The 14,407-nt window shown below is 35.8% G+C and overlaps 1 protein-coding gene across 2 annotated transcripts in view; it reads left to right on the top strand.

Moving 5' to 3' along the window:
• The first annotated feature begins 615 nt into the window (after positions 1–615).
• Positions 616–14,407, top strand: part of LOC123536511 (nucleoporin NUP35-like) — a 28,517-nt gene continuing 14,725 nt past the window's right edge. For both annotated transcript variants that reach the window (XM_045319729.2, XM_053528578.1), the window contains exons 1-8: positions 616–764; positions 3,040–3,164; positions 3,776–3,888; positions 5,862–5,979; positions 7,603–7,651; positions 7,950–8,061; positions 9,125–9,178; positions 13,169–13,238. In XM_045319729.2, the coding sequence (XP_045175664.1) occupies positions 740–764; positions 3,040–3,164; positions 3,776–3,888; positions 5,862–5,979; positions 7,603–7,651; positions 7,950–8,061; positions 9,125–9,178; positions 13,169–13,238 (666 nt within the window). In that variant the 5' untranslated portion in view covers positions 616–739. The remainder of the gene's footprint in view (positions 765–3,039; positions 3,165–3,775; positions 3,889–5,861; positions 5,980–7,602; positions 7,652–7,949; positions 8,062–9,124; positions 9,179–13,168; positions 13,239–14,407) is intronic.

Genomic DNA, 14,407 nt, shown 5'->3' with positions numbered 1-14,407 from the left:
GATCTGCTATCTGGGGAACTGTTTTGTTGTCTGTCTTCTGGCCTGTTTTGTCAGGCCCTTAAGGGTGTTTCACTTGTTGCTCTGTCTTTTACAAAGGCATTGAGTACATACGTTTTATGGTTCGTAAGATTTGCTTTTTATTTATTTATACAGCAACATTTTTAATTATGTTTGACATGCCATGCCCTTTTGTTTCCATTACGTGTGTTAGAGATTCACCTGGCGGTGATTACTTTTATTTACACTGCCCCGTGTCTTTGGAACATGGTGGGGGTAAGACTGAGGTTGGGTGCGCACCATAAACTGGTTATAGCTCCCCAGTGGTGTTTTTGCCACTGACCAAGTCGGTGCCCCACTGTGTTCCTTTATTTGTTCGTTTTGTCCTCGTGTGTTTACTTTGTATGCAAGAGAGTGTGTGCGCGCGCGTGTGTGTGTGTGGAGGGGGTTCATTTTGGGGAGGATGCGTTTTTGGAACATGGCATTCCCTGTTTGATATTTTTCCTTATTTTTTTCCCCAATGCTGTCTAGGTTGTCCCTTATATGGTCCGTGTTGTCCCTGATTCTAAGCGCAAGTATTCTTTTCGCTTATTATTGTACATCTCTCTTTCCGTTATTATTCAACTTTTAATCTTCACGACCTTGTATTTTTAACGAAGCGCCGGTTACAAAATTTGGCAAAATTTTAAATATTCAAATTACAAATTCTTTAAATTACCCTGAAAATCAACCTAGGACAGGAATGTCTGTATCCCCAGATTCTTTTGGTAATATTCATCAAACTGTCTTTATGATGTGATATTGTTTACATAATAAATTGTGATCAGTTTCGATTTAATAATAATTTCTGAGTTTGTCAGACTAGAATCAGCAATCCATAAGATTTAGAAAAGTCTATAAATTTACACGTGTGGTGTATGAAAATCTGTTGATTTACAATTTAACTCAAAGTCACATGTTAAAAAGAAGGCAGTGGCTAGGGGTCCAGTAACTGGACCTCTAGACCCGCAGTCTAGTCTCACTTAAAATTTAGATCGTCTGCCACTATTTTTTATCACTTCCTCCTTGCTTGAAAGTTTCTGCGATATATACACTAGTTTGAAGCAAAATAACTGACTATGCATCTGTTTTTCCATCTAATCATACAGTTATATAAACATAAATGTGGATACCTACGGTTCATAGCGAGTAATAACTAGAATTTTCGGCGTATAGTGACGCTAACGTCCATGCATTTTCAACATAAATTTCTGCCTTATAAAAACATTTTGACAAATTATTTACAAAATCAAAACTAGGGCCTTTCATTTTTAATTTATTCATTGAAATCTCGGTAAGTTTTTATACTTACTGGTTATTTTCATACCGATGTGTTTTCAAATTTTCAAGATGGCGGCGACTTTTGCAGCGGCATGTCATGTGCTTGGAAAGTACGGGCTTGTATTTAAATAAATCAAAACATTGGTCGATTTTAATGAATTTGGTATCATTTTAAAGCTTAAACGTTTATTAGCTCGACTATTCGAATTGGCGCCTTTTTTGACAGTACACAGGATTCGCTTTATCATTTAATTTCATCACTTCATTGATTCTTGTTACCTATGTGCACTCGCCGTGACGTAACTTGCTGATAAAAAAATCAGCGAGGCATGTCTACAGGAGAAAGGGCGGGATTTAGAAGAGATCAAAGGCAGAAAGGCAGGAGGGCATGACCGCGAGTGTTTATTTTGAATACACGTGTCTATCGTGGAAGTAGTTTTACTGCAGGAAATTAATGCTAAGAGAAAGGATTATCAAAGGAAAATGCCCCCTGGTCCCGTGGGACGCACAGGCAAGTATTCTGCCGGGTCCTTTGAGCGTCTTTTTAAAATCTCCCGGGTCCGGACCCGGGGTCCCGGGTCAAATGGAACCCCTGCTTGCACAACACTTGTGTCACCATAAGATCTTGGTTCCTTTCTTGAACCAGCCAGATTCCATCATGGGTTCCAGAGTTATGGCCCCTTAAAGGTCCAAAATTTGCTATTTTGGCTTTTGCGACCATATAGAGACTTCATTTGTGGTTTGATTTGATACAAACTTCCAAAATATCTTCAACAACAATAAATCTTGGATCAAAGCTGCTAATCAACAGTACAATACACAGGACATTGGCTATCCTGGCTGGTTTTGAAAAGGCACTTTTCAAGATAAATACACAAGCCTGAAAAAATAAGAGTGCGTGTGGCGCAAACAGGCAGTTTGAAGGGCAGCATGGCGGCACTTCAAAAGGGGCTGCGCCATGTTAAAAAGGCCTGCAGGAAACACTAAAGTTTAAACTGACCTAATTTCTTCTTTTTAAGGTACAGCAATGAAATTTGGAGATCTTATACAGTTTTGCACAACATTTTTTATGCATCTTTGTACACTTTCTCCCTGTACAATAAATGTATACAAATGCAATGTATCATATTTTCAATACCCCTGTTCCTCTGACAATAAGCTGCTGTCTGGGGGTATTCATCACCATTAGTGATAGGTCTTGTTCCTTTTGCATCATCAAAGTGGAATGCAGTTCAAGAGTATAATTATGATCTTTATATATGATTTCACCTTGCTTTGATGAACATGTTTCAAGATACAAGATACAAATTTTATTTAAAGTCGGTATTAATATACAGACAACACTAACTATGTATAGCTATTGACCGACATAAATAACAATAGTATATTTAATAACATAATAAAGATGTACCTATTAAAAGAGTTACAATATTAGCAAATCAAAGTTTATAAATAGTACATGAGTTATACATACAAATTGGTTAAACCTGAAATACATCTGTTAATCTTGGCCTAGGCCTAGGCCTAAAAGCTAGTTAAAAGCAAATAGATGTTAAAACACTGAACTGAAAAAGAAGTTGAATACTAATGCGTTTTTAGAAAATGGTTTAAGACATGATGTCATCTACCACATCAAATCAGATATATTTACTTGCAAATGTAATATTAATTTACTGGACAAAATGGTTCAGAACCAAATATAATTTTGACCATAACTTCTAGTTGCAGGACACCATGGGTCAGAGCCAATGACGATGGGAACTCCAACAAGTCCTACCAGCCCAGGCCACACGTCACAGTACCTTCCAAGTTACCTGCTAGGTGACTCCATGACACATTCAGTATCTGTAAGAAAGTTATTCTACACATTTCATACATAAATATGTATTAACTTTGTTAAACCAGCCAAAGTTTTGTATTCTAACTGATGTGTCACCAGAAGAAAAGACCAGATGTTACGTAGCATTTGATTGTTTTCAGAAGTTCTTAAGTTACAACTATATGCCAAGTACTGGTAAATAGTGTCTTCTAAAAGACAACAAACAATTTGCTGAGTTTTGACAGTCTTCTCTAGAATTAATGTATGGTGGATGTGTCCTGGCTTCTTGTAACAGGTTAGATTCTGCTGAATTAGGTATTGGAATTTTCAAAGCTCTTGCCGCATGTTTCAACTTTTGGGATTTGTGAACAACAGAAGAAGCCCCTTTGTAAATGATTGTTCCTTTCTGGAATTACTTACTTTGTACTTCACTGTATCAGCTTGAATCATTGACTATGAAGCATACATGTACACAATTTGCAGAGGAGAGAAATGGTTACCATCAATAATTTTCATCTACAAGCAGCTGTAAACAGTGAAGCAAATTGTAAAATGCAAATATCATAACAAGTGTTTTAAAGAAGCTAAAATCACCTTGTTACTTAAACAAATTTAATAGATTTTCACTATCCTTTACAGCCTGTTTCATCTCGACTGTGGTCAGGGAGTGGAGGAAGTCCGCCAAGATCCTCACACCGGGCCAGTTCTCTCACCTCACCAAATATATCTGGATTTCAGCATGGAACTCCAAGGTAACCAAACTTCTTGAAGGACTGCCATAATGTTACTGACACACAGAAGGTTGAAAAACAGCATTAATCCAATAAAATGATCCTTACAAAGGAGTACCTTTGTAGAGAAACAGTTTTTGTAAATCATAAACTAAATCGGTCTCCTCAGCAGTGTTTTCTTTCTAGTAGTCATACAGTATATATTTTTTGGTTTCAGGATTGTAAGAAGACAGTTGTTTGTCTGTCTTCCACAGTTTCTTTATAGAACATTTAAAACCACCAAGCTAATTTCAGCCAAATTTCGTAGGAAAATTCTTTGTATGGTCCCCTTTTAAATTCCTTCAAATCTAGATGACCCATGCAGAATTCTGGATGTCATGGCAACCAAAATAAAAAAAAAACTTTAAAGATCTGCTAAATCAAACTGATTACCAAAACTGTTCAACCCAGCTGTGAAATGTGTTGAGCAGTCTACGGCTGTCATAGCCCTCTTGTCTCTGTATTGTAAGACTGAAACACAATTGTGATCATCCTGTGTCTGTCAATTATTTTAATGCTAACACTCTAGAGGTCTTAATTTTGGCCAAACATACATGAAATTTAATCATAATATTTGCTTTCGATAAGTTTAACAGTGGGTCGTCTTGGGCAAAATTTAAGGTCATTAGGTCCAATCACAGAAAAATCTTGGTAAGACTAGAAGCCACAATGTGACATTTTCCATTAGAAATACAAGAAACTGGGAATGTTTTTCTCCATGAAATCTGGGTCTGGTTTTAAACTGAGTCTTGTGTGAAAAACTGGGTTATTAGGCTAAATAATAGAAAATCCTTTTTTGTGCTCCCCCCCCCCCCCCCCCATAGATTTGGTCTTGTCTGTGTGTCTGTCCAAAGTTCGTGACGTGCCTAGCTCAAAAAGTATTTGATATAAATTGATGGAACCTTGCATGAATCTTTATCATGATATGAACTTGCGCACCTCCTATTTTTTTTTTCGTCTGGCTACACCCCCTATTTCCAGAGTTATGGCCCCTGAAATAGTCAAAAATGCACGTTTTCACCTTGTGACACGCCTAGCTCAAAAAATATTTCATGTAGATTCATGAAACCTTGCATGAGTCTTAATCATGATATGAACTTGGGCACCTCCTATGTTTCATCTGGGTCAGCCCCCTTTATCCAGAGTTATGGCCCCTGAAATAGTAAAAAATGCACATTTTCACCTTGTGACATGCCTAACTCAAAAAGTATTTAATATAAATTGATTAAACCTTGCATGAGCCTTTATCATGATATGAACTTGCGCACCTCCTATTTTTTGTCTGCCTCCGCCCCCTATTTTCAGAGTTATGGCCCCTGAAATAGTGAAAAATGCACATTTTCACCTTGTGATGCACCCAGCTCAAAAAGTATATGATATAAATGGATGAAGACTTGCATGAGTCTTTATCATGATATAAACTTGTACACCTCTCATTTTTGGCTGGCTCCTTTCCCTATTTTCAAAGTTATGGCCCCTGAAATAGTAAAAAAATTGCATATTTTCACCTAATCATGTGCCTAGCTGAAAAAGTATTTGATGTAAATTCATGAAACCTTGCTCGAGTCTATTTCATAATGTCACCTTGCACACTTGGCATTCTTCTTGAGAATCTTAGCGCTTATTAAAGAGTTATGGCCCTTGAAATAGCCAAAATAGTGCATTTTTTGTTTTTGATGCTCATAGCTCAAAAAATATATGGCCTAGAATAATGAATCCTTTTCATAAAATGTTTGTTTAGGCTATACCCCATTAAGACTGCAAACATTTGAATTATTTCCCCTTATTTGTGACATACATACCAGTGGGGGTGGGGGGGGCACACCCTGTGTCCTACAGACACATTCTAGTTTGCACTAAATTGTCACACTTTCTTGCATGAACTTCTCATGACTTGTATTACAGGATTTTTGGAAAATTAAATTTTCTATTGTATAAATTATTTTCATTTACAGGCTTGAAACAAGTATGAGAGGGAAGGATAAAGCAGGTGCTCCACCAATCAGAAGTCTGCTGCAGAGTACAAGTCCTGCCCATGCTGGTGCTAGCAGTCCATTTGCCACACCCACACAGGTAATGTTTCATACAGGTTCAGTGTACGAAATTCAGATTTGAATCCAATAGCCCGTTCGGGCTACCAGATTAAAAAATTTCCAAGCCCAACAACAATTTCACTAGCCCGAACTTTAACACCTTAAAATACATAATTTTTGCACCATATAACATTTTGTTTTACAGACATCTCTATGCATGTTTGAAGTAATAAAAAAGACATACAGAGATTACAGTACATGTTTGCCATGTTTTTGAAACATTTTAACTTGAAATACTCCAGTCCAGATCAGCATCGTCAGAGTCCAAAAGCATCGGACATGACACTCCTTGCCAAAACGAAATCTAAACTGTTATGCCCGATTTTTTAGGATCCGCACTCGCCAATTACTGCAATTCGGACTGTTGACAATTTGTAAGATGTAATACCGAGTGCTGAATACACATTTACACACACGCTGATAGCATAATTTAAGCTCCGCCTTCTGCAGGTACTTGTGAGATTTTCGCGAGAAGTGTGAAAGCTAATCAAATTATCCGTTACGCTAGAGGTGTTTGTATTCAGCCAATTAGCGCTGCGGTTACGTCTTTGACACTGTGTTTGATTGTCAACACGTAAGAGTGCAAAAACCAATAATTCCATAAGCGTTTCTCAGTCTGGAAAATCACGATGCAGTACTCGTTTAATTAGCATGTTTTTTTTAAACAAATGAGGAAAATTCGGTAGCCCAGTCGGGCTTGTACCTGTGGAAAATCGGTAGCCCGAGCTGAAATTTGGTAGCCACGGGCTGTCGGACTACCGTGAATTTCGAACACTGCAGGTTTAAAATAAAAGAATATATCTCACAAAATCATTAGTGATTTGCATGTTTGTATATTTGAAAGATAATATTATATAAATGAACATATGTTTTAAAAATGTCCCACCAACAGGTCTAGGGTCTTCCAGTAATATGACATACCTGTTACTGAGTAATTGTGTTAGAAGTTTTATTCATTTACCACTTTTGAATTGAACACATGGTAATTGTATGTTCATGAAGTAGTGTGACTTGCTGAGAAATAATTTGCAAGCCTGTGTATTGACATTTTGTAGAATCATGAAAATTACACAGGATGAGAAAATAAAGACTACACTGGCCCACCTAAAATAGAGAAACATTGCCTCTGACATTTCAGATTGTAGAAATGATATGCATGCCTGTAAAATGGTGCTTGATTATGTCTAAGTTACTGTAATCATGAATGATCTCTATTGTGAGCTTGTTTGTTTAAATATTTATACTATATGGGTGATTGCTCTGAATAGTCCCTTTTAAGTTTAACACCTTTCTAAGTAGCAAATCCTCCACATGTAACTATATACACTCTCTAGTAGTGTTATTCTCCACATCTATGACCTTGACATGAATGATTTACTAAAATTTCAGTTGTTTATGGTGAAATATTTGAAGTTTTAAATTTCCTTACTTTTTAGTCATTTACATCTATCTACAAGTATGAACTTAAAGGCATGTATTTTCTGTTTTTCCTGCACTTGTTCCTTGACAGTTTAACATTTCCGGCAGTCAACTGCCGTACACAGTCTGTATCTCTTTAATGCTTGCACTGTATATTAAGGGTTAAAAATGATTTCATTTCCAGTACCCAACAAGAACACCAGGATTATCTACCCCTGCTCCACCCACCACAGGTATGGTTGTAATTGCTTGAATTTAGAACTATATATAATTATTGAATATTGCAAATTTGTCTATTCAAGATTAGTATTCTGTTATGTAAGATGTCACAGATGATATGTTTATACCTGTCCTCATATATGTAAATGATCAGTTATTGTTTGTGTATGTAAGCCTATTTATAGTCACAACTGTTAACCTATATGGGTGACTCCTTTGAAAGAGGGAGGAAAGAAACAGAAAAGATGAGTTATGAAAGTTGTTTTACCAGTAGTATTGAAATGTGTGAAATACCATTTTAAATATTGACAGGTCTGTCGCATAGTTTACATGAGACAATGTATGCTACACCTGAACAGTCAGGATTAAACACTTCCAGAATACCTACTTCACCTGCACAGCTAGATCCATTTTATACACAAGGGTAAGAAAATATTGAAAAATACTGAAAGCTTAGGACTTTTTCAGAAATTAGTTTGTTTTATTGAGTTCAACCTAAAGTTACACCTACAAAGTTTTGGTCAAATAGCAACTGTTCATGTTTTATTGATGGTTTAGGGGAAGACCCAACATTCCCCTTCCAGAAATATTTTCATGAGTTGAAACATTGATCACCTGCAGGACAGATAACAAGAATTTTACATTTATGTCCATTAGAATAGTGAGGGGCAAGTGATTTGAATACAAATCTTGACCAGTGATAATATTCCAAATAATGTCTTAAAATCAGATCTCATTAATCATAAGCAAATATCTCAGAAATATTCATCTGCACCTGTATATTATATTTGAATATACTATAGACAATGTTATTATGAATGTTGGTGAGAAGTTTCATAAAAATTTCCATTGTAGATTTTTGTTTGTTTTCAAAAATGTCATGAAAACAGTGATTTTTCCCATGAAAACTTCATTGAGGTCTAGATTTTTCAAGAGTCTTGCAAAATATTAAGTGCATGATCCTATCCTATCTTTGTATGCCCCCAGTGTGGAAGACTCGGAAGGCATATAGTGTTTGTACAGCTCCATCAAGTTCCAAAAAGAATTTGAAATCCATCATCAGCATGAAATTGAAATTGCGCATATCGTTGTCAGATTTGCCCCTTTTTTACTTTAATTTGTCATACATTGTTCGCATCATTCTTATTTATTATCAAGTTTTCTTGTATTTCCTGAAGTTGTAGTAAAATAATGACTTAAGAAAATTCCTAATTGTTTAAAAAATGATTTAAACATGCGGAACTACATTAAGGTGATAACAGGCCACTTTGTTCTCATTTAGGCAGATTCTTGGATGGAAAAATGCTTCAATCAGTGTTCTACCTTATTTCATATAAATAGTTAAGCTTTACTTTACTCTTTGGGACTTTCTGGCAGAAGATAACCCAGAAAATTATTATAAGATGAAACTTTGATGCACAATTATAATAATTATGCGTTAACATGAAGAACTTATTTCTTTATTTTTGCTGTATTATATTTGACAGGGAATCACTCACCACAGATGATGTATTAGATGAAACTTGGATTACAGTTTTTGGGTAAATATAAAAACTTGTATTTTTACTGTTCAGTGAAAATAAGAAACTATATATAATCATGCTATATTTATGGCAGCATATTTTTAAACACGATATATAATGGATAGTAGATCTGTTATTGATGCTTTGTGTATTTCTTGTTTGTCATGCAGAGCATTTATTAGCACCTTTAGAGAACTTTTCAGTGCTTCAGCTGAACAATATCTCAATGTTGTTGTTGTGTTTTATGAGATTTGCACATCAGTTGTATATTAAAGTGCTGACACTTATTATTGGACAAAGAAATTTATGCAGAAGGCAGGTACAACTCCTTTAGGCGTTATTTATGATTTTACACCATTAGCTCAAAAATACTTTATGATTTTACACCATTAGCTCAAAAATACTAAGTAATACATGTATATGGAAAACTATTCTACTCTCCATAGCTTCAGTGTTTGCAGTCACAGCCTGGCTAAAGCTTAGATGCACTTTCACTCTCATCTATCTTGTAAATTGGGTTTGTGAAACAGAATGTCAGGTTAAGTTTTGATGTAATTTCACTCTTGTCTCTGTTATTACTAAAATAGATTTGATTTAAACATAAAGCTATTGTTCAATATCATCATCCATATCATATGACACTAGGGCCATATCACTTGATCCATTATTTCATGTTATGTCCCCTTCTTATAACTTCAGGATAATGTTTTGATGCACTACCACTCGTATCTCTATTGTTACTTAAACGATTTTATTTAAAAAGTAGTTGTCATATATCTTCAGCAACATTGTATGACATAAAATCTAAACTTTGGGCAGAAATGTTTCGCCTCTGTATTTCAAATTTCATTGTGCTCCCCAGTTTGTCCACCCCAATTCATGTATGGAGTATTTCTCAGCAACCACCAATCTGTAGCAAGCTTCACTATCAAGAGGAGATTTACATATTATCTGCATGTTCAGATTAGCTGATTTTTCACTGAGTTATTTCCCTTTGATTATTTTAAAACTTTTTCTTGTCAAGGGTATTCCCCAGCAACCACTAGCTGAGTTTCATCAAAACTTCATAGGAAGCTTCACTCCAAATAGAAAATGCACATATTATCTTCATGATCAGGTTGGATAATTTTTCACCGAGTTATTGCCCTTTTATTATTTAACCTAGTATACAGTACTATTTCTTGTCTGGAGTATTCCTCAGCAACCACTGGAAGGAATTCATCAAAACTTCATAGGAAGATCACCTAAGAGGAGATATATATATTATCTTTATGTTTGGGTTGAATGATTTTTATACGCCCAAAGGGACGTATTATGTTATGATGCCGGTGTCCGTCCGCCCGTTAGCAGTTTCGTGTCCACTCTGTAACTCTTAAACCCCTTGAAGGATTTCAAAGAAAATTGACACAAATGTTCACCACACGGAGATGACGTGCAGAGCACTTGTTTCAGATGACTAGGTTCAAGGTCAAGGCCATACATAGGGGTCAAATGTCATATGAGTGTGTTTCGTGTCCGCTCTGTAACTCTTGAACTGCTTGAAGAATTTCAAAGAAACTTGGCACAAATGTTCACCACGCTGAGACGACATGCAGAGCGCTTGTTTGGGATGACTAGCTTCAAGGTCAAGGTCACACTTAGGAGTGAAAGGTCATATATGACTTTGCTGTGTCCGCTCTGTAACTCTTGAACTGCTTGAAGGATTTCAAAGAAACTTGGCACAAATGTTCACCACACTGAGGCGATGTGCAGAGCACATGTTTTGGATGACTTGCTTCAAGGTCAAGGTCACACTTAGGGGTCAAAGGTCATATATGAGTTATGACTTAGCTTTGTGTATATTGCTCTGCATTGCAGTGCTCTTGTTTTTATTTGGCAGATCCCTTTTTAGCTCGACTATGCGAAGTATAAGGAGAGCTATCCTACTCGCCCCGGCGTCGGCGTCTTTTCGCGTCCCCACCTTGGTTAAAGTTTTGGTGCACTTTCTCTTTTTTCAACTTATCTCTGTAATTACTCGATGGATTTGATTCAAACTTGAAATACTTACTCCTCATCATCATCCACATCATCTGACATAAGGGCCATAACTCTGCCACCAATATTTCATGAATTATTCCCCCTTTTCACTTAGATTTTCAGGTTAAAGTTTTGATGCACTTTCACACTATCTCTGTTATTACTGAATGGATTTGATTCAAACTTAAAATAGTTGTTCAACATCATCACCCACATCATATGACACAAGGTGCATAACGCTGGCACCATTTTTTCATGAATTATTCCCCTTTTTACTTAGAATTTCAGGTTAAAGTTTTGGTGCACTTTCACTCTACCTCTGTTATTACTGAGTGGATTTGATTCAAACTTAGAATAGTTGTTCAGCATCATCACCCACATCATATGACACAAGATGCATAACTCTGGCACAATTTTTCATGAATTATTCCCATTTTTACTTAGAATTTCAGGTTAAAGTTTTATGCACTTTCACTCTATCTCTGTTATTACTGAATGGATCTGATTCAAACAAACTTAAACAATTGTTCAACATCATTACCCTTATCATATGACACAAGGTGCATAACTCTGGGACCAATCTTTCATGAATTATTTCCCCTTTTTACTTAGTATTTTAGGTTAAAGTTTTGATGCACTTTCTGTCTCTGTTATTACTGAATGGATTTGATTCAAACTTAAAATAGTTGTTCAACATCATCACCCACACCATATGACACAAGGTGCATAACTCTGGCACCAATATTTAATTAATTATGCCCCTTTTTGCTTAGAATATACTTATATAGTGTTTTGATAATTTTATTTTTACCTCTCTTATTACTTTAAGTTGATATTTTTGACATAGACTCAGGCTATTGTGTAATATCTTCATCCACAATTGGAGTCATTAAACACTCCAGTGACAGCTCTAGTTTCCTCAGATGTGCCCAGTTTCACTATCTAGCTCGAAATGTCAGCGCGCTGCTCCTGTAACTCTCTGTTGTTCTCTTACAAGTCAAATAAATTGTTTGGTATGTATTACTTCCCTTTTTTGTTACTATAAATAGCTTATTTTGAAACTTTTTTATTATTGGCCGTAGGAAAAAACCGAGACCACTTTTCTGTGGTACAACATGGATGGTACTTCCAATTTTTAGATGTATTTTGACATAACTTTACCTGGTAAGAATCTTTTTGTGGACTTAGAATTTTTTTTGGAATTTCTTCTTTTTGTTGTTCCTGTCCTTTGGGCTTCAACAGTCAAGTTCTTTAAATTTTGTTCCCATCCTCTGGTGTAACCCTTCGGGCGTATATTGCCCCGCTTGGCGGCGCTCTTGTTTCACTGAGTTATTACCCTTTGGTTATTTAACATTGGTATACAAAAGTACCATTTATTGTCTGGAACCATTGACTGATATTCAGTAAAACCTCATAGGAATCTTCATTTCTAAGAGGAGAGACAAATATCTTGTGCACATTTCATAGCAACTACTTGTTGTATTTCAAAGAAACTTCTTTGGAAGCTTAATTACTAAGACAAAGTATATGCCTAGTTGAGAAATTCCACTTTTGTTCTTTTAATATGCAATATTCATATTTTCAGGGAGCACCCATCGGTTTTATGAGTATTTTCTTGTTTTAAATACTTTCACTCTACCTCTGTTACTAAACGGATTTGATTTAAACTTAAAATAGTTGTTCTGCATTGCAAAAATATTCTATGAATTATGTTCTTTTTACACTTGGAAATTCTGGTTAATGTTTTTGGTGCACTTCCACTTCATTAATTTTATTCCATCAAGCATAAAAATAGTTAAGTGCCCTGTCCCCTCTGACAGCTCTTGTTATGTTTACCCATTAAAGTGAAAGAAGTAGATTTTTCAGCAGATTGGATTGAAGATGTTTTTAACTGTGTACAAGCTTGTATAATAGGACGCATGTCTTGTGATAGTCTATATGTAGACTGCAACTGTTCATTTATGTAACAGAAATACACCTTTGTATTTGCAGTTTTCCGCCACCAGCTGCGTCCTATGTTCTACAACAATTCTCACAATATGGAAACATCCTTAAACACGTGGTAAGTAGTTTTATAAGCAAAGAAAACATAGAGAATATTTCTTTGTTTCAGTGTAAGATCCAAATGTCTTCTGTAAAATGACCACAAGATGCAGTATTTCACAAGTAGCCACCTGCTGTAATTTGAAATCTTGATCTGAGTCTATAAAACTGACGCTAGGGACCATTCTTAAATTTCCAGCATCTGACTGGTTGTTTCTGATCCTAATTTGAAAACCAACCAATGACAAGCTTGCATTCTGTGTTCTATAAATTTAGACCTGAAAGAATTCTGATTTTACACTGAAGCAAATAAACATCCTCTCTGCTTTCCATCCTCTATGTTATCCATCAGCAATATTTCATTATTGTGTTTCAGTTAATTCACTTATCACTTTTGCATTTACTGACATGGCTTTCATGTAATCTGCACAGAGCTCCAGATAAGCTTTTGGTGCAATTGGGTATTTACCCATCACTTTTTGTCTGAATTGGGTATTGGAAATTTGAATTGGGTAAAAATAATATAATTACCCAGCCTTTTCAGAAGTAATTGGGTATTTGCTAAAACCAATTGGGTATTTTACCAATCTCGCACTAACAATTGAGTATTTTTTGCTTACAGTATACATGGTATATATCATTAAACAGGGCTGACTAAGTACTTTAATGGCGCCCTTCAATGTTTAATACAAAAATGTATTTAAAATTGTAATGAATGTTTCATACTGTTGTTTTCTTTTTCACTTTTAATGCAGTCTGAGATCAGTTCATTCACAATATCCCGAACGATTTGGTCACCGCAATATGCATTCTCCCAAAAGATGTCATCCAGTATTGGTGACACTACATCGTCACAAACAGATAACTGTCATTGTTGAACAGCAAATTATCCCACTAATTTGTTTGTTTGTGCTGCAACAATGTTTTTTCCTGCAACCTCTTTCCATTTTATCGGCGTAAATTGTTTACAAAGCGTCCAAATAACACCGATCAGCCGACTGAATGGTCCTGTTATTTTTCCGATAAATTGCAACCTGTTCTGCAGTAACGTATAACCAGTCAGTAAAATCTAGCGTTAAAGTCTCGTACCCGTTCTAGTTATAAGGAAAATGCGATACGCAAGCTATTTTTTACGAATTGGGTATTAGGAATTTTAATTGCGTTTCAGTACGCACACTGTATGAATTC

This window comes from Mercenaria mercenaria, chromosome 17 (assembly GCF_021730395.1).
Source record: "Mercenaria mercenaria strain notata chromosome 17, MADL_Memer_1, whole genome shotgun sequence".
Classification (NCBI taxonomy): domain Eukaryota; kingdom Metazoa; phylum Mollusca; class Bivalvia; order Venerida; family Veneridae; genus Mercenaria; species Mercenaria mercenaria.
This window is presented reverse-complemented; position numbering and strand designations above follow the sequence as displayed.